A 22627-nucleotide genomic window follows, 5' to 3' on the forward strand; every position below is an offset into this window, starting at 1 on the left:
GGGCACTAACTGCTTCAAACCTGGCAAGAAACGCCTCAAGGACAGCCGACATTGCCTCAACAGATGCGGCAGGGGCAGGGGGATTAAAGTATAACTCAGGCATTGCTGGGGCAGAAACACCAGGTTCAGGTTCCATGTTGCCCCACCGCTGTGTACTGCAAGATAGAACAACCCACCGGTCACCTCCTGGCTGCAAAAATAGAAGCAGAGGCCTCCCAGGGACTCACCACCCCACCCGGCTGCAGAGAGAGCTGAAAACCTGAGGTGTGCTCTGATGTGCTGGCTGTGCTGCGTCTGTCACCTCAGGGAAGATTCAGAGTTTTGCAGCGCTAAAACTGACACAAGAGGCCAAGACATTTTCAAGATGGCCTCTGTCTGAGATAAAAATCACCAGCGGGCTACAGGAAAATGGCCGCCGAGCTATGTAAACCGTGACCACGGCAAAATGGCGGCCGTGGCGCAGTTTAAAATCCCCAGTGATGCACCAAACACCTAACACTACACAGCAGCACACAGCAGCACCTCCCAGAGTAAAAACACAGTCCCCCACAACACACGGGCCCCGGTGGTAATAAAGTAACCCCAGGAGGCCCCCCCTCACAGCCGCTACCCAGTCTGAGGAGGAGGGAGAGGAAAGGGAGAGAGGAAAGCAGGGCGGACCCTCAGTCGACCTCCCCAGGGAAAACACCAGCCACACCACCTTGCCAGGGCAAGGGGCCACTACTTACCCGTCCTGCGACTACCGGCTGGAGGTATCTCAGACAGAACCAATGTCCAATAACGGCATGGCTGTCGGCCAGACACACTGTGACAAGGCCATAGAGACCGGTCATATATGTGTCCTGGAACATGTAGTTCCCCGTGTGTACTCCAGTGTGCCTGTCCTCTCCTGACGTTAGGCAGAAAGAAACTGAAGCTGCTAGAGCAGGGTGTGGGTTATACCTGGGGAACCACGCCCCCTGGGAGGAGCTGCACTCAGGAAAGTGTTGTTAACACTTAAAATGCTTTGTTTATGCCTAACTCTCCCGAAGGAAGCGGATATAACCCTAAGGTCAAAGGCTGCTGTGTCCGTCCATGAACGAAAGAGATTTTTTTTTTTCTGAAATGACTGTTTACAGGGTATAGAGACATAATAGTTAACAGATTCCTTTTAAACATGATTAAAATAGATAAAAAACAATCATATAATGTACCTACAGTTTAGTTTTGTTTTTGCTGTTGTTTCCTGGTTCTCTGATGTACAGAGCCAGAGAGCCAATAGAGGGCAGTGAAGGTTTTGCAAAACGAAACTGGATTGGTGCTGAGGGGTTTTAGGCACACCTCCTTGATTAGTCACCACAGTGAGAAATCTCCCAGTACTGTGGTGATCAGGAAACAGACAACCAGGAAGTGTCCAGATTAGAGAGGAATTACAGCAACATCAAAGCAAAAACAAACAATGAGGACATGAAACCAGGACTGCAGTAAGGTAAAGGAAGCTATTTAGCTAAAAAAAAAATCCTTTAGTGACCCTTTAACTGAACAAGCTACCATGGCCAACAAATGTTGCACTCTCCAGTTTTAGTAAATCATGGGTGTGCAACCTGTGGCCCTCCAGCTGTTGCAGAACTACAAGTTCCATGAGGCATTGAAAGCTACTTACAGATAAAAGCATGACTCCCAAAGGCAGAGGCATGATGGGAATTGTTGTTCTGCAACAGCAGGAGGGCCACAGGTTGAGCACCCATGTAGTAAATCAACCTCTAAAGCCGCGTACAGACAATCTGATTGTTAGCATGGGATTGTCTGATGACAGACTGTTGGCCTAAAATCTGCCCGTTGGTACGCTCCTTCAGACAATTGTCCAACTGTTGGCCAATAAATGTTGGATGGCAGGCTAGTAAATTTTCGGTGGACAACGGTCTGTTATCAGATTTTCGTATCGTCTGTACACAAGTCCGTCGAACAAAAGTCAAAACTACAAACACGCATGCTCAAAATCAATGCTCACCAAACACGACATTAGCAGAAGGTGCCCAATGGGTGGCGCTCAAGAGCTAAAATTTCACATAGTACGTCACTACGTTCATGTTTGTTGGCCGACAATTGTGTGCTGTTAGTATGCAAGACAAAATCCAGGCACACACCCTTTTGACAAAAGTCTGACGCTCGGTTGGCCAAAAAACGTATCCTGGGCAGTGGCGTCACTAAGGTTGGTGTCACCCGGTGCGGTAAAACATGGTGTCACCCCCCCTCTGTCTAGGCTTCCCAGCACCGAGCAGGCAGCGCGCGGGCACGGGGCGCACCCCAAATCAGCCCCTGTAAATGATAGTATAGGGCAGTATAGTGTCAGGTTAGGGTAGTATAGAGTGGTATAGTGGCAGGTTGGTGTAGTGGGGTGGTATAGGACAGGTTAAGGTGGTATAGGGCATGTTGGGGTGATATAGGGTAGTTTGGGGTGGTATAGGGCAAGTTAGGGTTGCATAGGGCAGGTTGGGGTGGTATAGGGCAAGTTGGGGTGGTATAGTGCAAGTTAGGGTGGCATAGGGCAAGTTGGGATGGCATGGGAAAGGTTGGGGTGGTACAGGGCAAGTTAGGGTGGCATTGGGCAGGTTGGGGTGGTATAGGGCAAGTTATGGTGGCATAGGGCAGATTGGGGTGGTACAGGGCAAGTTAGGGTGGCACAGGGCAAGTTTGGGTGGCATGGGAAAGTTTGGGGTGGTACAGGGCAGGCTGGGGTGGTACAGGGCAGGTTGTGGTGGTACAGGGCAGGCTGGGTGGTACATGGCAGGCTGGGGTGGTACAGGGCTGTTTGGGGGGTACAGGGCAGGCTGGGTGGTATAGGGCTGTTTGGGGTAGTACAGGGCAGGCTGGGGGGGTACAGGGCAGGCTGGGTGATACAGGTCAGGGTGGGGTGGTACAGGGCAGGCTGGGGTGGCACAGAGCAGGCTGGGGTGGTACAGGGCAGGCTGGGATTGCACAGGGCAGGCTGGGCATGTCAGCTAAAAAAAATGGGATGGTGTCACCCCTCTAGCGGGTGTCACCCGGTGCGGACCGCAACCCCCGCACCCCCCTAGCAACGCCTCTGATCCTGGGTAAGAGGCTATAGTGTTCTCAGAAACATCAGAAGTTATCTGAATGCCCAATTTTGCCTAACTAATATGTATAGTGAGCTTTGGGAGAAATCTCAGTAATCATGCAATGCTGATAGGTAATCACTGGCTAATTGTGATCCTTGAGATGTGTGAATGCCGCTCAAATTGTGGTGTCTGCATATCATCTTGTAATATGCTGAGCAAAATCGTAGTATAGCATTGTATAAGCCATAGGTGTGCGCCTCAAGTGTTCCAGGCGTGCCTGGGCACACCCTAATCCTGGGGTTGGCATCCTGTCACCTGCTCTCAATTGAACCACAATGCTTCCTTGCCGACCCTCAGAACCTGGACAGGAAAAGCGGCGGGGTGGAATTTAATGGAACCGATCTGTATTTTCCTCCTGCAGCAGCTGAAAGCAGGCTTCTCCTCCTCTCCCTCTCATCGACATACAGCTTCCACAGGAGGAAAATACAGGGGATCGGTACCAATATATGCCACCCCTCCTGTCCTGTTCCTCTTCTTTCTTCTTCCCGGGTCCCCCTGTGTGCTCCCTGGCTCCCCTTTCCTCCCATTGTTTTTGGATGGAGAGCGGGGAAGAGGCCTGTAAATATCAAATGCATATGTGTTGGAGCTTTGGGGTGCACACCCTAATGCAATAGGCTACACTCCTATGGTATAAGCTATTCTCTAAGGACTACACAAATTAAACTTTGATCAGCCATGACTTTTTGTTAATGTTTGTCTAAATAAAGATTGTTTGTGGTTTTAGAATTGCATTAGCATCTGTTTAACTTGTAGGTACCTATAAAGTCCCAGCTATATGTTAAGTCTTGGTAGTTAGCTTTATTTGGGACAATGGCACATTTTAACATGAAATAATACTCTTTTATGGCATTTATTCTTACTGCTATTCGAGGCTCTGTAAGGCTGGATTCACACCTATGCATTTTGTGTGCTTTTTGCATTTTGCACATTTGCCCTACAGAACGTGTTCCATAGGAAACCATGTTAAATGGACTGCAGTGCAAATCTGCAAAATGCAAAAAGCACTAAAAATGCATAGGTGTGAATCCAGCCTTAGAGAGATTTCCCACCCTTGTTCTCCTGCTGATAATGTCAAGACAGAAAGTGAGGGAAACTCTACAACAGCAACACAGAGATATACAACAATGTTTTATTTTTATTTTATTGTGAAGTGGGGGAAGGCTAATTTGTATTGCTCTTTGTGTCATTGCTGCACATTTTCTCTCACTTCCTGTCTGGGTGAAACAATTTCCAGCAGGGCAGGGAGGGTGCTTCTCCCTAGCGGAGCCCATGATAGCAGTAAAAATTAGACAGTGATTCTAATCCTTCCCCAATTTATCCAAAATAGTTTGGCCCAACATACACTCTAATGTGAGTGAGTGAGTGAGAAACTTATATAGCGCAACACATGCGAACTGAATCGCCTCTGGGCGCTGAACCGATTCCATGCGTAGAGCCCCTTTGACCTCAGAAGAGATAGGTTTTAATCTTTCTCCTAAAGGCCAAGTGGTTCACCTCCAACCGAATGGTGGTTGGTAGATCGTTCCACAGACGAGGTCCCTGGACTGCAAATCTTCGATCTCCTTTGGACTTGTATCTGGCTTTGGGTATCTGAAGTAGATTTTGGTTGGTGGATCGCAGCACGCGATTGGGGTTGTGAGCTTTTATTTTTCCGCATAGATATTGGGGGGCGTTTCCTTGAATACACTTATGCATTAGGCAGAGTGCCTTGAAAGTGATTCTGTATTTTACTGGCAACCAATGAAGGGATCTCAGTGAAGGTGAGATTGATTCCCATGGTTTTTTGCCAGTCACTAATCGAGCAGACGTATTTTGAACGACTTGCAGACAAGTGATTTGGTATTTGGGGAGTCCGAGATAGAGGGCATTTGCATAGTCAAGTCTGGAATTAATAATTGTTCCCACCACGACTGCAATGTCCTCTTTCGGGATAAAGGGGGTGAGTCTGCGTAGTAGGCGCAGCAGATGGTGCGATCCGCTGACTACTGACCCTATTTTTGCATTTATTGTCATGTTGGAGTCGAAAATAACTCCAAGACTTTTGACTTTGGTGCTAGGGGTGATCGCTTTGCCCAGAATGGGCGGAGGTGTCCATGTTATTTCGGTTGGCGTGAAACAGGAGAAGTTCTGTTTTCGACCTGTTGAGTTTAAGATAACTCTTTGTCACCCAGTTGTCAAAGTAAGGCATTTCTCTAGTAGGAGATAATGATCCTTTTTGTTGCATACGCGAAAATACAGTTGTGTGTGATCTGCATAAGAGTGATAAAGTAACTTCTGGTTGCTAATGATTTCGAAAACAGGGCGGAGGTAGATGTTAAACAGTACGGGCGACAAAGGGGATCCCTCCGGGACTCCGCAAGACACCGTGCGTTTTTCAGAAGTGAATGTGTTATTTTTAAGTGATAGGGTACACAGGGACACTAAATGTATGTATGCCAAGAAGAAAACATCTCTTACAATCAGTCTGTTTAATTAATATTACTTACTGGCAAAAAAAGCACTTACCACAAATGCCCTTCCTCCATCCCCACATGATGATCCCTTTTTCAGCGCAGGCCGTGACATAGGAGGAGAGTGCGGCGCACATACACTTCTCACTCTCTTTACAGCTACAAGAGTCATAACGACACCTCTGAGAAAACAGAAACAATACAAGTTGGTTACTTTGTAAACAGAAGTACATTTATTAAACCTAAAGAAAATCTGGAACTTCAAAGGAGGTATCCACATCACAATTTTTTGTTTTCTTCATATGTCATTTTCTTTATCTTTTTTTTTGTAATATCAGGTTACTACTCAATTGCGTATTTTATTGATTTATCCTAAGGCCAACGTTCACTGAGCGTTTTTCTGCTTGAAGTTTTTAGCTCTAAAATACTCAACAAGCCAAATCTCATTTATTTTAATGGCCCCTGTTCACATATGAGCATTCTGTCACTTGAAGCAAAATGCCTGTCGCTCAAAAACAGATTACAACCGGTTTTGGCCCCATAGACTTCAATAGAAACACCTGATTTGAGCATTTTACAAGTGTTTTGTCGCTTGTTTTCCGCTCAGACAGCAGCTCTCCTCCCCTAGAGCTTTCTATTGGCTAAACAACAACACCTGAAACTCCCACTTTATAAAATTCTGGTTGGGCCACATCTGGAGTATTCTGTCCAGTTCTGGTCACCAATCTTCAGAAAGGATGTGCTGGAGTTGGAGAGAGTACAGAGAAGGGCAACTAAATTAATATGGGGACTGGAGGACCTCAATTATAAGGAATGACTACAAATGTATTCTCCTTTGAGAAGACGCTTGAGAGGAGATATGGTATACAAATATATATATATATATATATATAAATATCTCAATGGGGATCCCAGCGTAAGTATAAAACTTTTAAGTCCCAGGGAGTGTAGAAAGACACAGGGCCACACGATTAGACTGGAAGAGAAGCGGTTTAACCTTAAGCTGCGTAGGGGGATTTCACTGTCAGGGCGGTAAGGACATGGAACTCTCTTCTACAATCGGTGGTGTCGGCAGACACCTACACAGGTTGAACTGGATGAACCGTTGTCTTTGTTCAACCTTGCCAACTATGTAAAACACTTGTAATATGCTTAAAAAAATGCTTGTAATAATCTTCTAAAACTCCCAAAATGCTAAAATAAAAATGTCAGTAAATCACTACGATCAAGTGTGAATACAGCCTAACACTTGACAGACACTTTTTTACCATGTACTCTATAGTCTGATAAAAATAACTCAAGTTCCCCTTGACATATTGTATCAGGGTGAGCCCGTGCCACGGTTTAAAATGTTGGTTTATGCAGAATTTTTTAAGAAGCAAGAACACTAATGGAACAGTTGTGTGATGGCTTCATATGAGAGCCAGAGATAGAGCTCAGAGCCCCACCCTTCCGAGTGGGTTAAGGAGCCGTGAGAGGTGCTGCTGTGCACCATGGTGTCCAGGTCGGGATGGAGCAGGGCCCGAGCCTGAAAGAGAGAGTCCATGCGGGACAGAGCAGCTAGGAAGCTGTAAGGAAGATGCAAAGCTGAGGTGCAGTGTCTGTGCATAAACATTGGGATGTATTTCATGGTCAGGAGGACCAAAAAAGTACTAGGGTTCAGGAGGATTCTGAAAAGGTACTTGGAGCAGTAAAGCTGCCACAAGTAAGCCAGGAAGCTGAATGTTAAGTTTTTGCAATTATGGTGAGAATCCCTTTGTGGGAAGATATGCCTATGTTTCAGCAGGCAAACCCTAAAACTATATTTGGCGTAGAGTAAACTCACCCTTTTGGCACTACCATTGAGCTAAAAAACTCAGATGTGTTACAATATATACAGTTTCTTCACATATAACAGTTTTAATGCATGCCACATTTTTACATGTTTTAATTTAAAGAAATAAAAACTTTTTATGATTTGGGAATTATGGTAAACCCACTTTAAAATATATGACAAGCAGAAACCATTTTTCTAGTATTGTATAGAGTAGGGAAGCAGTAAAACTTGGTCTTCACTGTTATTTGAAACTATTCGGGGTGGAGATTTTCTCACATTTCCTATCCTGCTGACTACGGTCCCACCAAGCAGGAAGTGAAAGAATCTGCATCATCAAGAAATAAAGGAGGGGAAACTGACAGGGATTTTCCTACTCTACTAAAGAAAAGCGTTTTTGTTTTTTTGTTTTTTTGTTTTTTATGAGGCTCCCCTCACATCCTATCTGGTAAATATTGTCAGCAGTGCAAAAAGTGGGGACAAGTTTTTTTTTGCAGGACCTGTTTATTTTTAGGGGTTACTTATAGTTATGAAACAAGCAGTATTTGCAGTACGACATTGTGTATTATTCTATAGGAAAAACAACGTTTTGGCTGTTTGATTGAAGTATTATTTATTACAAAACCTAATTTCCGTACAGTGCCTCCCAATTATCTTTACAGAAAAAGAGGGACAGGTATTAGTGCAAAGTGTGTTGGCAAAGCACTCACCACTGCCACATGATCAATTAAAATGAATAAAGTTGAAGTTAAGCTAAAAAAATCCCAACGTCTTTAGCGCCCTTTCACACGTACGGACAAACGGTCCGTTAATTTCAAGTCCATTTACGGACTTGTAATGTAGCCCTATGGGATTGCAGACGTTAGCGGATGATGCATCCGCTAACGTCCGCAACCATCCGCGTCCGCAAAGATCCGCTTTTGCGGACGGAAGAAAACCCTATTTTTCTTCCGTCCGGCGGAACGGATCTGATGAATACGGACACACGGTCCGTATTCATCCGATTCCCCATAGGGGAGAGCGGAGGAGAGAGAGGGCGGTCTCTGCACCGTGTGCGGGGACCGCCCTGTCCGCCGACAGCTCAGCGGGGATTTACGGAGGAATCCCCGCTGAGCAAAACGGGCTAACGGAGCGGATGAATACGGATGCGCTCTGTGTGAAAGAGCCATTAGTCTGCGAAAGCAATGCAGGTGGCGGAAGAAGTTGAGAGAAACCTGGTTCCTCTAAGGTTTCCTTGGTCACAGAGAGGCAGCATCCGATTGGATGCTGGCACATTATGTGGCTATGGCGGTCAACTTGGGTCAGGCAGTATATATGCCCTGTCTCCCAGGTTTGGTGTGCATTTTGTGAGTGGTAGAATCAGTACAGGCTTATCCAGCACCCAGGCCATAGATCCAGAACTGTCCCCCACTCCACTATTAATACATGCTGTAAAATGGGTGTACCAACCTATGTCTATTTTTTGCCCCTTTGCTTCATGCTCAAAGACTTAAGCCCTGTACACATGGGCCAGAATCTCGTCAGGAAAAAAACTTTGTTTTCCTGACGAGATTCTTGGCAAGAATCTCTTGCCGCCCGAGTGTACAGACACGCAGTGACGTCATCGCGTATGACGAGCATACGCTCGTCACATTCGATGCCGCTGCCGCCATCTTGCTGCACCCTACCTATGCCTAGGAAGCTACCGCGCATGCGTCAAAGTCATTTTGAGCATGCGCAGGTTTCCATGGCGACAGGTAAGTATACACACTCTCAGGTTTCTCGGCAGCAAAACACAACGAGAAAATAGAGAACATGTTCTCTATTTTTCTCATCGAGATTTTAGGCAGTTTTCTTGACAAGAAACCAGAAAGCCTTGTACACAGGCACGGTATACTCTGCAAGAAACCTCTGCCAGCAGTTTTCTTGCTGGTAAACCGAGCGTGTGTATGAGGCTTTACTGTCTACTGACACGCAGAACAGGAACCACAGCACTGCTGATTAGGCAGAGACCCTGACCGCCAAAGGACTAAAGTAGGAGACTCTCAGACTCCAGATGACCATACGCCAAAAAGAGTGCATCACTATAGCCTCCAGTAACCTCAAGGCTCTCTCTATAGACCGCCAGTAACAGGTACTGGGCAAGGTGTCAACATTCTTCTCTTTGAAATGTTGAAGTATATGCACAACCCATGCATAGAAGTACTTCCTAAGTCAGAATATGTTATTACATGTGACCACATATAATGCAACACTCACCTTTGCATATCTAGCTGGGTTTATGGTTGAATGGCATTTAGCAAAAGGAGACTTGTCACCTTCCAGAAAAGAGCACCAATAGTCTGCATATTTTTCTAGAAAGAATGAATCACTGTTCTTAATTTGTATAAATGAGAAATAAATGAAGTACCAAAGTAAAATTAATGTCTTACCAGTTAAAATAGCTGACGACAGCAGTAGTATACTAAGACATTTGCTAACTGTATAGAATTTTTTTTATATGTCCCAACACCTTTGCAAAATGTCAGTTCTTGTTTTTCATTGGCTTAAATTGAATAAGAACCTCTAGTATAGAGGCAAAGTTACACTGTCTCTGCAAAGGCCCCCTCACTTTGTCAGCACCTTCATGCCACTTCATCATCGTTTGTAGCTGATGCATGTGGAAATGAGGGAGAATGTGAAAACCCAATTCCAGTCTTTTTTACTTTTGAATGTAGTGGTCCCCATAATGCTTTTGTGGGAAAGCCTGGGTTATCAGCTTGGACTGTGTCTCCAATGAGGACATTGATTTAAAACCATTTTAGCATGGATATTGAATATCAACATAACTAAGATCAGGGCCGAAATTAAGGGGGGCAGGGGGGGACATGCCCTGGGTGATGCATTTAGGAGGGCACCACCAGGGGTTCTGCCCCCACCCGCAGTGGGAAGCGCTGCTCTAAGGGAGTCACTGCCACCGATCAAGTGTAGTGGACAGACAGCACCCACTGCATAGTTTGGCAAATACCGGAGAACCAAATAAGAGGGAGATTGCACAGGCGCAGTAGCGCTGAATCACTCTGCGGCTCCCGCCCACCAGCACTATAGAAAGGCATTCCAGAGCATTGGGAGAGCCTTTCTGGAACTGGAAGGCGTTTATTAGGACAAGGAGAGGGGTTTGTGTGCAGAAGGCCCTGGACTAAGAAGTCAGGGTTGATATGGCAAAAGATTGGGGGGCCTGGGGGGGTTTGCAGAGAAGGCCATGGACTGTGGGGGTGAAGAGGAGCCCCTAGACTGAGGGTGGGTGCGGAAGAGGCCCTGGACTGGGGGGTGAAGTGGAGGCCTAAGCTGAGGGGGTGTGGGAGGAGGCCCTGGACTGGGGGTGCAGTTGGGCCTTGGGCTAATGGGGGGTTTGGAGGAGACAATGGGCTGAGAGAGTGCAGAGGAGGCCCTGGACTGAGGGAAGTGCAGAGGAGGCCCTGACCTGGGGAGGTACAGAGGAGTCCCTGGACTTGAGGGGTGCAGAGGAGACCATAAGATGGGGGTGCGGAGGAGGCCCTTGATGGGGGTGCAGAGGAGTCCCTTAACTGGGGGGTGCAGAGGAGGCCCTTGACTGGGGGGTGCAGCAGAGGCCCTAGACTAGAGGGGGTGCAGAAGAGGCAGTGGACTTGGGGGGTGCATAGGAGGCCCTGGGAGGGGGGCTGGACTTGATAAGTGGGGTTGGTGTGGCAAAGGACCTGGTTTCGAAGGGCATGGTGCAGAGGAGGCTCTGAACCTGGGGGGCTGTAGAGGAGGCCTTGGACTAGGAGGGAGGGGAGTGCAGAGGAAGCTCTGGACTGGAAGGGTGCAGACGAGGCCCTTGACTAGGAAATGGTGATTGGTGTGGCAAAGGCCCCTGGATAGGGGGTACAAGGGAGATGCTGGACTAGATGAGGGGGGTGCCTGGAGGTCCCAAATTAGGAAAGGGGTTGTCTAGAGGCCCTGGACTAGAACAGCAGGTGTCTGGAGGCCCCGGACTATGAGAGGGCTCTTATCTGGCATCACAGACCTCAGGAAGGATCGCAACCATATAGTCGTGATCCGCCCATGTGCCTGGACTGGCACCCAGCTCAGTCTCTCAGCAATCCGATGAGAGCCTGAGCTGGCCGCTCCTGACCCCTCCACAGCCCAGTGTTTCAGTGAACATAGTGGGGGGCTAGAATAGAGAGCCAGAGACTGACAGTCACTAGCTCTCTGTTCAGGGAGCACTGAGAACTGAATGACCAGCAGTGTTTGATTACTCGATTCTTTTTTACCTACAGGTAAGCCTTATTATAGGCTTACCTGTAGGTAAAAGTTAAAAATGTGCCTATACAACCGCTTTTTAAACCCAGAGTTTTGGCGCAGCACCCCTATTTTGCAACATACCATTTTTTCTGGGGTGAGGGGTACCAAAAAAATTACCAGCACCAGGTGCCAGATGTGCTAAGTACGCCCCTGACTGATATAACATGATAAAGATGATGTCTTACTGTTCTCAATGCTTTGGCTGCACGGATCATCCAACCGGTCTGACACATCAGAACACATGGCGGTGGCCTTCCAAGTGTTGGCAAAAGCTGAGGCTGTGGCTTCAACTAGACCACCTGATATTTGAAAATCATCTATTTCCTTATAATTGAAGTTTCCACAAAGACCTATAAAAACAGATCCAAGCATATATCAATATTTTTTTACATCTCAAATCCTGTAACGTTAATGTTCATAAATTCAAAACCAGTTGAAGCCAGAGAACTATAGCATATGCGCAGTCACATAGACTCTGTACTAATAACCTCCATTTCATACCTTCCGGTTACTGCAACTCTGCATGTTGTATAAATAAAACTATGCAGTTCAATAGACCCCACAGTAAAGCTGGGCATGCACAAGTTGAATTCCATGCTTTTTTCTTTTAAGAATATTTGATTTCGTTGGGTCAAACTGATGTCCATTTTCAAACTGCAGTGATGATAACATTCGAAAAAGCTGGATGGAAATTTCTTCTCTAACAAATTGTTCATAAGGTTTTTATTAAGCAAAGTCCATTCACTCCAAAATGTAATGTTAAGAGCAAATGAACATTTGAAGACCCTTTCGAACAACATTTGTGAAATCATCAAATGTACTGAGACATTTCTTACAAATGCACTTATGACTATTCTTACGAATATTTTTGTTTATAGCTAACTTTAACCATTTCCCTACTCATATGATGTCTGCAGGAGGGATCTCCCATCTTGGATGGGCGTCATATGACGTTCTGGGCTTCCGGACCGTCTGGGGGGCGTGCGCCAGTGCACGTGCCCGGCAGCCGCGATGTCCGCGGTGCACCCTCGATTACCAGCAACAGAGCCGGGGACGTGGATCTGTGTGTGTAAACACACAGATCCACATCCTGTCAGGTGAGAGGAGAGTGATGTGTGTTCCCAGTACAGAGGAACCCCCAATCGGTCTCCTCCCCTGGTAAGTCCCCTCCCCCCACAGTTAGAATCACTCCCTAGGTAACGCATTTAACCCCTTGATCGCCCCCTAGTGTTAACCCCCTTACTTGCCAGTCACATTTATACAGTAATCAGTGCATTTTTATAGCACTGATCGCTGTATAAATGCTGAATGGTCCCAAAAACGTGTCAAAAGTGTCCGATATGTCCGCCGCAATGTCATAGTCATGGTAAAGCAGTAGTTATTGCCAATGTTATCTACATTTTGTTATTACAGGTATGTTAATAGTTCTTAGTACTATAATATCTCTCTGAGAGTGAAATGGCACAACTGTAGCTTTGTCAGTCAATACAGGACATTTAGAACTAATCAAGAGTCTGAGGAACTGAAATAATAACTCTCAATGCTCATAAATTGGTTGTTCACACTCAAATATTTGACAAACATATTTATATTTGAAAAGATTGTGTCAGTTATACACATACTTGAATACAAATATCGTAACATGCAGTATGGTCAAGTATAGATATCATGCATTGTGGTCAATAAGGTGACAGGTCCTCTTTGACTAACCTTGTAGTTTTCCCTTGGAAGATTCATCCATGGTGATGTATAGCTGCATCATGGGTTGCAGCTGAATCTGCATCTGAAGGCCAAATACAGTATTAAGAATGATGTAGAAATCGGTGGGTTGAGAAATGGAAAAACTGGCTGCAAAAAAAGCACAAAGATACCCATAATTAACCACATTTTTATTAGAACCAGTGGGTTACCATTTTATACTGCTTGTCTTGCACGTGTGTATGAGTTCCTATGTTAAATGTATTCTGGGATTATACATTCACATAAATATGAGATATTGCATACTGGTAAATTTCTAAATGTGTAGTTGAAGCTTAAATGTCTACTTTTTTACCTGTTGTTGAATCAAACTTAAATCTGTTGGTTAAAATACTGATATATATATATATATATATATATATATATATATATATATATATATATATATATATATTAAAATGTTTAACCCCCTCCTTACTGGGCCATAATAATATGACACCGGCCAGGAACCTCCCTCCCTCCCTCCCTCCGGATTGACGTCATATGATGTATTTTCTTCCCGGCAATCTAGGGCGCGTGCGCCCGTAGCACTGCTCGTGACCCGGTGCGCGTGCCCGCCGGCCACAATGTCCACCGGGCACCCGCGATTGCCGGCGATCACGGCAGGAGTGTGGATCTGTGTGTGTAAACACACAGATCCACAGATCTGATGTGTGTTCCCAGTACAGAGGAACACACATATCGGTCTCCTGCCCTTGTGAGTCCCCCTCCCCCTACAGTAAGAATCACTCCCAGGGAACATATTAACCCCTTCAGCGCCCCTAGTGTTAACCCCTTCCCTGCCAGTCACATTTACACAGTAATCAGTGCAGTTTTATAGCACTAATCGCTGTATAAATTTAAATGGTCCCAACAAGTGTCAAAAGCGTCCAATATGTCCGCCGCAATGTCATGGTTACAATAGAAATCGCAGATCGCCGCCATTACTAGAAAAAAAATAATAAATAAAAATACCATAAATCTAGACTTTTGCGCAAACCAATCAATATACGCTTATTGCGATTTTTTTTTACCAAAAATATGTAGAAGAATACGTATCGGTCTAAACTGAGGACATTTTTTTTATTTTTATTTTTTTAAATTTGTGATATTTATTAAATCAAAAAGTAAAAAAATATTGTGTTTTTTTTTTTTTTTTTAATTGTCGCTCTTCTTTTGTTTATAGCGCAAAAAATGAAAAAACCGCAGAGATGATAAAATACAACCAAACGAAAGCTCTATTTGTGGGGGAAAAAAAGATTTCATTTGGGTACAGTGTTGCATGACCGCGCAATTGTCATTCAAAGTGCAACAGCGCTGAAAACGAAAAATTGGTCTGGGCAGGAAGGGGTGAAAATGCCCTGTATGGAAGTGGTTAAAAAGCATTTTAGGCTCCATGTACACGGGACGTTTTTACAACTGCTCCTAAATGATTAAACTTGACAGATAGTAACCCACGTTTAAAACTTTTGTTTTGCCATGTTTACATGCCGCGTTTAGTGGCGTTTGGCCGCATTTTAAAGCATTTAAAAATATATATATAAAAAAAAACGAAAAACGCCTATAAACGAAACGCTGCTAAATGCGGGTTTAGCCACGTTTATCCGCGCTTAGCATCTGAAATGTGGAAATTTTCTGCGTCTGAACCCATTTTTTTGCTTTCAAAGAAACACTGTTAAATGCAACTGCCTTAAAACAGCAAAAAACAAGACTGTGTACATGGTCACTGTGAAGAAAATAGACTTTATTCTGGACTTTCTCATAGGTTCTGTTTGTTTTTTAAGAACCCCTGGACCGATCTGGGTGAAATTTGGATATGTTGATCCCCCAGATCGGAGCTATCAGGGGATATGTAATTGTAGGGATACCTTGTGTGGAAAGGGGTGCTCCAACTTTTGGGAGACTTGGGGTGCTCTCTGCCTGGAGATAATTGGTTTATTCCTTAACTGATATCAATATCTCCCAGGCAGAGCTTGCTGTGATAATATCGTCTGCGGTGTCATGTAAATGAACTTTCGTCTGTCTCTCAAGAAGCGTTCATTGTGTGAATTTCTATTGTTTAGCAGGTGAGAAGAGCTTATCTCTGCATCACCTCGTCTGGGTAACTGACCAGTAATTAACACATGTGGATTACATCGGAGACAGGACGTCTGTCTCCTTAGAGGTCGTTAGTAAACCATTGTATGATGTTGTGTGATTGTCATTGTTCATCTGATTACTTCAAGTATTCCTTTTGCTGTATATAAGACCTGCCTCTCATTAAAGCTATTGAATATCTGGACACCCTTCATGAAGTCTTGGCTCATGTTTGGGGGGGAACATTCATCTTGGAAACTGCATTCATCTCCACTATCCCCCTACCTTCTATGGTAGCGATAATCACTTATGCTCGGCGATTGAGGGACGGAAAGAAGGCCGCAGTACCATAACCACTGCAGGTCTTAACAACTGGTGGCAGCAGTGGGATTGAATGGGACGCATAAAGACAGCAGGTGAATGGCCCAGCATTACGAGAGACTGAAGAGGACTACACTAAAGGATCTGCTGGAAGCCCGAGGTCAGGTGGCAAGCAACAAAAAGAAAGCTACCCTCATAGCAGAACTTATGGAGGGGGACCAAACCAGCAGCATGGCGAATGTCAGCCAGGAGGAAGCAGAGTTCCAACAGAAGGTGATGTGGAGGCTAAACCTATATGGGCCAAATCCCACACCAGAGATGGTGACGCAAGTCCTGGAGCAGGTGAGCGCAGAACGCAGAGCACAACAGGCAAGCGTAAACCAGGGAGACTCCGCTTCCTTAGCCGGATCTATAAATGGAGGGCAGCGGAGAAAGATCAACTATGCTGCGTTTAAAAGTTTTTCGGATGGAGAAATGGAAATTGACGCATACCTACAAGATTTCGAACGTCAATGCGCTTTGGAGGGTCTGGAATCGGAGCAGTGGACCACGATTCTAAGCAGCAAACTCACGGGCCGAGCAGCAGAGGCATACCGAGCAGTTCCTGATACAGCCATACACGACTACGCCAGGGTAAAAGACATTCTGCTAGCCAGGTATGCCGTGACCCCAGAGACTTACAGGAAAAAGTTTCGGGCATTACGGAAAGGGGGCCGAGACTCCTACACCGAATGGGCTTTTAGGATGTATCGGGCGGCCCAAAACTGGATACAGGGCTGCCAGGCCACAACGCTAGAGGAGGTGCTACAACTCTTCTTGCTAGAACAATTTTTTGACCACACACCTGCAGACACCAAGGACTGGGTCAGAGACAGGAAGCCGGCCACAATCGAGGAAGTGGCCAAGCTGGCAGACGAGCATTACGAGGGAAGAAAAGGAGAGGCTAGTGGAAACCGCCCTCTGGTAAGGTCCAGCACCCCAACGCCAGGTCCTGTGACCCACCACCGACCGAACGCGGTACCACCCACGACACCCCCTAATTTTAACCGGAGACCGCCATTGGTATGTCACCAATGCAATCAGCCAGGGCACTACAAGATACATTGCCCTCAGCGGAGCAGAGGCAATTGGGAGCGGCCATCACCACCACCACCAAGGGCAGCCGCCCATCACTATCAGCATGAGCCGCTGGAAGACCACAGTCCTGAATCTGAGAAATGGACCGTACTACATGAGGTGAACCTAGCACAAGCCGAGGGGGACAACCGGATGCACCACAGACAATGGGTCACAGTAGATGGAAAGGAGGCTGAGGCACTACGAGACTCTGGGGCCACCCTTACGCTGGTGCAGCCTCACACCGTATCTGCGAAGGCACACACCAACAGGACTGTTGCAGTAAGAGTGGCAGGAGGCGCCATCCACAAACTACCCACAGCCCAAGTGCAGTTAAATTGGGGCACCGGAGTCAAGCAGATGGAAGTAGGCATTATGTCGGACCTACCTGCGGAAGTATTGTTGGGGAACGATTTGGGGTGCCTAACTTCACAGCTGCTTACCCCGGATCCCGCTGGAACCTGCCCTGTGACTACCAGGGCGCAAGCCCGCCGAGCTGGACAGATGCACTCCGAGGAACCACAGGTAGGAACCGAAAACCCTGTAGTATGCCCTGACCCTATACCCTTCTGGGGCACTCCACAAGACTTTGGCCAAGCCCAGCAGTCAGATCCCACCTTAGCAGGTTACAGGAAGGCCGTAGGTACCCCTAAGGAAGGTAATGCTCAAGAGAACTTCCACTGGGACAAGGGACTGCTATATAGGGTCACAGGGGGAGTGGGAAGTGGGGCAGCACAAGTTATAAAAAGGCAGCTAATTGTACCCCGCAAATACAGAGCAGAGCTTCTAAAGCTCAGCCATGATATCCCGCTAGCCGGACATCTGGGTATCAAGAAAACTAAGGATCGCCTTACCCAGACGTTCTTCTGGCCAGGGATATCAAAAGACTTGCAGACGTACTGCAGGACATGTGACACGTGTCAAAGGATAGGGAAAAGGGGGGACCACCCCAAGGCCAAGTTACGGCCCCTACCTATAATAGAGGAACCATTCTACAGAGTGGCAGTAGATCTGATAGGGCCCCTCAACAAACCCAGCGCCTCCGGAAGGCGCTACATCCTCACGGTGGTGGACTATGCCACCAGGTACCCTGAGGCTGTGGCGCTCTCCAACATTGAGGCGGAGACGGTAGCAGAGGCTCTAGTCAGGATCTTTTCTCGAGTAGGATTCCCCCGGGAAATACTCTCAGATCAGGGAACCCAGTTCACGGCAACTGTCACTCAACAGTTGTGGCAGAGCTGCGGGGTGAAACCGTTATTTAGCTCCCCCTACCACCCCCAGACCAACGGCCTTTGTGAACGATTCAACGGCACGCTTAAGCAGATGCTTACAGCGTTCACAGAGTCCTGCGGTCAGTGGGAGAAATTTCTACCCCATCTCCTGTTTGCCTACCGGGAAGTGCCCCAGGCGTCGACTGGGTTCTCCCCCTTCGAACTCCTATATGGGAGAAAAGTCCGGGGACCCCTGGACCTCATACGGGAGCACTGGGAGGGCAACACAGGAGAGGAAGGGATCCCGGTTTTGCCGTACGTGCTGGAATTCCGGGACCGCCTGCGGGCACTGACCGAATCAGTTCGGGAGAGCTTACAGGCGGCCCAGAAACGACAGAAACAATGGTATGACCGGGGAGCACGAGATAGGAACCTGGAAGTAGGGCAAAAAGTATTAGCCCTCAGACCATCCAAAAAGGACAAGCTACAGGCAGCGTGGCAGGGGCTATTTAAAGTGGTGGAACGGATTAGCGACACCACCTATATTGTGGCCAAATGTTCGGATGAAAGGATCAGACGAGCTTTTCATGTGAACATGTTGAAACCGTACTTCGAGCGATCCGAGGACGTGGCCGCTATCTGTGCCCCGTCCACGGACGATACTGAAGGACTCCCCTTACCCAACCTGCTGGCAGCTAACCAAGGTAGCCTAGAGCAAGTTGGGTTGGGGGAGAAACTAAATCTCACACAGCAGACGGACGCAAAACAACTGCTGCAGGAACACGATGGGCTGTTCTCGGTCCGACCCGGATACACCTCCGCCGCAGTACACCGGGTGGAGACGCAGGGGGAGACCCCATTACGACAGCAGCCGTACCGTATCCCGGCAGCAGTACGGACCAGCATGTGGAAAGAAATCCAAGAAATGTTGGAGTTAGGAGTTATTGAGCCTTCCCAAAGTCCCTGGGCATCCCCAGTGGTTTTAGTACCAAAGCGAGACGGTACTATTCGTTTCTGTATTGATTACCGGAAACTGAACGACCGGACTATCACTGACGCATACCCCATGCCACGGATCGACGAATTGCTCGATCGCATGGCCAGCGGTCACTTCCTAACTACCCTGGACCTGTGCAAAGGGTATTGGCAAATTCCGCTAGACTCGGCCGCCATCCTCAAGTCGGCATTCGTCACCCCATTCGGGCTATACCAATTTCGGGTTATGCCTTTTGGGATGAAGAATGCCCCGGCTACGTTTCAACGGATGGCAGACCAACTTCTGGAGGGAATGCAGGACTTCGCATGTGCCTACCTGGATGATATTGCCATCTATAGCGGCACCTGGGAGGAGCACTTGACGCACTTGGCTTTGGTATTTAGGAGGTTACAAGAAGCCGGTCTCACCCTGAAACCCGAGAAATGCCATGTGGGCATGGCAGAGGTTCAATACCTAGGGCATAGAGTAGGGTCTGGGAAACAGCGCCCCGAACCCGCGAAAGTAGAGGCCATAGCCAATTGGCCCCAGCCCCGCACCAAGACGCAAGTATTGGCATTCCTAGGCACTGCAGGGTATTATAGAAAGTTTGTCCCGGAGTATAGCACCCTAGCCAAGCCCCTCACCGACCTGACCAAAAAGTCCCTACCCAAGCAGGTAGCCTGGTCCCCGGAGTGTACAACAGCGTTCCAGGGACTTAAGACGGCTTTGAGTGAAGCTCCAGTATTGGCGGCCCCAGACCCTAACAAAACATTTCTCGTCCATACAGATGCCTCCATGTTTGGGCTGGGAGCCGTACTGAGCCAAGTGGGGGAAGACGGCATGGAGCACCCGGTGGCATACCTCAGCCGCAAGTTGTTACCTCGGGAGGTCAGCTACGCCACCGTGGAAAAGGAGTGCCTAGCTCTAGTATGGGCCTTAAAGAAGCTCCAACCGTACCTTTATGGCCGTGCCTTTACCCTACTCACTGACCACAACCCCCTCATCTGGCTCAACCGAGTCTCTGGAGACAATCCCCGGTTGCTGCGCTGGAGTCTAGCGTTGCAGCCCTACAATTTTACACTGCAATACCGCCCGGGCAAGCAGAACGGCAATGCGGATGGGCTTTCCCGCCAAACCGACTTGGAAGTATAATTTTGACCCGGACATCCCCTAGCCAACCCGGCAGGGTCTAGGCGGGTATGCCGACCCATGGAACTAAGGGGGAGTATTGTGAAGAAAATAGACTTTATTCTGGACTTTCTCATAGGTTCTGTTTGTTTTTTAAGAACCCCTGGACCGATCTGGGTGAAATTTGGATATGTTGATCCCCCAGATCGGAGCTATCAGGGGATATGTAATTGTAGGGATACCTTGTGTGGAAAGGGGTGCTCCAACTTTTGGGAGACTTGGGGTGCTCTCTGCCTGGAGATAATTGGTTTATTCCTTAACTGATATCAATATCTCCCAGGCAGAGCTTGCTGTGATAATATCGTCTGCGGTGTCATGTAAATGAACTTTCGTCTGTCTCTCAAGAAGCGTTCATTGTGTGAATTTCTATTGTTTAGCAGGTGAGAAGAGCTTATCTCTGCATCACCTCGTCTGGGTAACTGACCAGTAATTAACACATGTGGATTACATCGGAGACAGGACGTCTGTCTCCTTAGAGGTCGTTAGTAAACCATTGTATGATGTTGTGTGAGGAGATTGTCATTGTTCATCTGATTACTTCAAGTATTCCTTTTGCTGTATATAAGACCTGCCTCTCATTAAAGCTATTGAATATCTGGACACCCTTCATGAAGTCTTGGCTCATGTTTGGGGGGGAACATTCATCTTGGAAACTGCATTCATCTCCACTATCCCCCTACCTTCTATGGTAGCGATAATCACTTATGCTCGGCGATTGAGGGACGGAAAGAAGGCCGCAGTACCATAACCACTGCAGGTCTTAACAGTCACATAGGATAACATTGAAAGAGTTCAGGGGCAGTTGAAAAAAGCTTCCAACTGCCTCTGAACGTACATTTAGCAGCGTCCCGTGTACATGGGGCCTTAGGGGTTACAAAGGCCCCCCTTTATCAGGACTTGAGAGAATTTAACTGAATAGGAGCTAAAGGAAAGTTTGGTATTCTGATGTTAAAACATTGTGAGGAGTATAATTCCTGCTCTAGTAGATGATAGAGATGAGCTTGGGTTCAGTCCAAACTGGGTTTTGTCCAGAGCTCGAGTCCTTCGGGAACGTATGGGAACATGGTTCCTGTACTTTTTCCACAGCAGGAATGTCGTTCTTGTTAGCAGCCGCGTCCTGCAGGACTGGCCTTTGGACAGGGGTGGGCTGGGCCGGGGGGGCAGGCTGCTGCACTGCATTCTGGGAGTTGTAGCCCGGGCCGCGCTCAAGTTCCTGGTGGCGGTGGGTGGAGACTGAAAAAGAACTGAGCAGCGCAGAAGGAAACTACAGCTCCTGAGTCCTAAACACCGGCTGTAAGTGTCCCAGTGTAATGACAGTCCTCTGAGAATCGGCATGCCTGGTGTGTGATGTCACAGAGAGGTTTTCCCTATTCAACTCTCCCTTCCCAAATCTTCCTCCTTCACCCTGTTGCCACACACGTCTCCACTACTACTGATACCGCTGGGCCTCTGCTCTCTGGGGGCCTGTGCTGCCACCTCATGATCAATGGAGGAACAACACAACACACTAACATCTCACCACCTCGCTGACAGGTCAGTTGCGATCTCACCGGCCAACACTATTCCACAAACTGCAGAGAACATTACTGGGGGGTGAAGGGGTCAGAGGACATTACTGTGGGGGGGATAAATGGGGCAGAGGACATTACAGTGGGGGTTGAAGGGGAAAGAGGACATTACTGTGGGGGGGGAGGGGGCAGAGGACATTACTGTGGGGGGAGGTGAAGGGGGCAGAGGACATAATTGTTGGGGGAGGGGGCAGGGGACATTACTGTTGGGGGGGAGGTGAAAGGGCCCAGGACATTATTGTGGGGGGGTGAAGGGGCAGAGGACAACACTGTGGGAGGGACATTACTGGGGGTCTGAAGGGGCAGAGGACATTACTGGGGGGGATCTGAAGAAATAATTCCACATGCTGCTCTTCCAAAAATCCCTTTATTGAAGCTTCATAAGACAAATGGTTGACAGATGGAGCAGGGGACAAAGAGATAGACGAGTTTTGCGCAAATATCAGTGCTTAGTCATTACCTCACTAGTGACACCTGACTAGTGTGTGTGTGGAGATTAACGAGAGACTCACCTGGAGCATTTATTTGTTGTTTCATGAGAGATTACTGGGGGAGGTGAAGGGGTCAGAAGACATTACTGGGTGGGGAGTGAAGGGGCAGAAGACATTACTGGGTGGGGGGAGTGAAGGGTACAGAGGACATTACTGGAGGGGAATGAAGGGGGCAGAGTTCCCGGCATTCCCCTTTACATCAGAGTCTGCAGGATTCCCCCTTACAGTGCAAGGGGGAACTCTGTGGACACTGATATAAAAATGTAAAGGCGAACTC

The 22627-nt window shown here is 47.4% G+C and overlaps 1 protein-coding gene across 1 annotated transcript in view; it reads right to left on the bottom strand.

Annotated features, from left to right (window-relative positions):
* Positions 1–22627, bottom strand: part of LOC120916769 (mucin-2-like) — a 198160-nt gene that overhangs the window by 139921 nt on the left and 35612 nt on the right. The window contains exons 12-15 of the mRNA XM_040327709.1: positions 13377–13514; positions 11852–12016; positions 9621–9715; positions 5625–5751 (exon numbers count right to left, since the gene is read on the bottom strand). Coding sequence (XP_040183643.1) covers positions 5625–5751; positions 9621–9715; positions 11852–12016; positions 13377–13514 — 525 coding nt within the window. The remainder of the gene's footprint in view (positions 1–5624; positions 5752–9620; positions 9716–11851; positions 12017–13376; positions 13515–22627) is intronic.

This window comes from Rana temporaria, chromosome 11 (assembly GCF_905171775.1).
Source record: "Rana temporaria chromosome 11, aRanTem1.1, whole genome shotgun sequence".
Taxonomy (NCBI): Eukaryota; Metazoa; Chordata; class Amphibia; order Anura; family Ranidae; genus Rana; species Rana temporaria.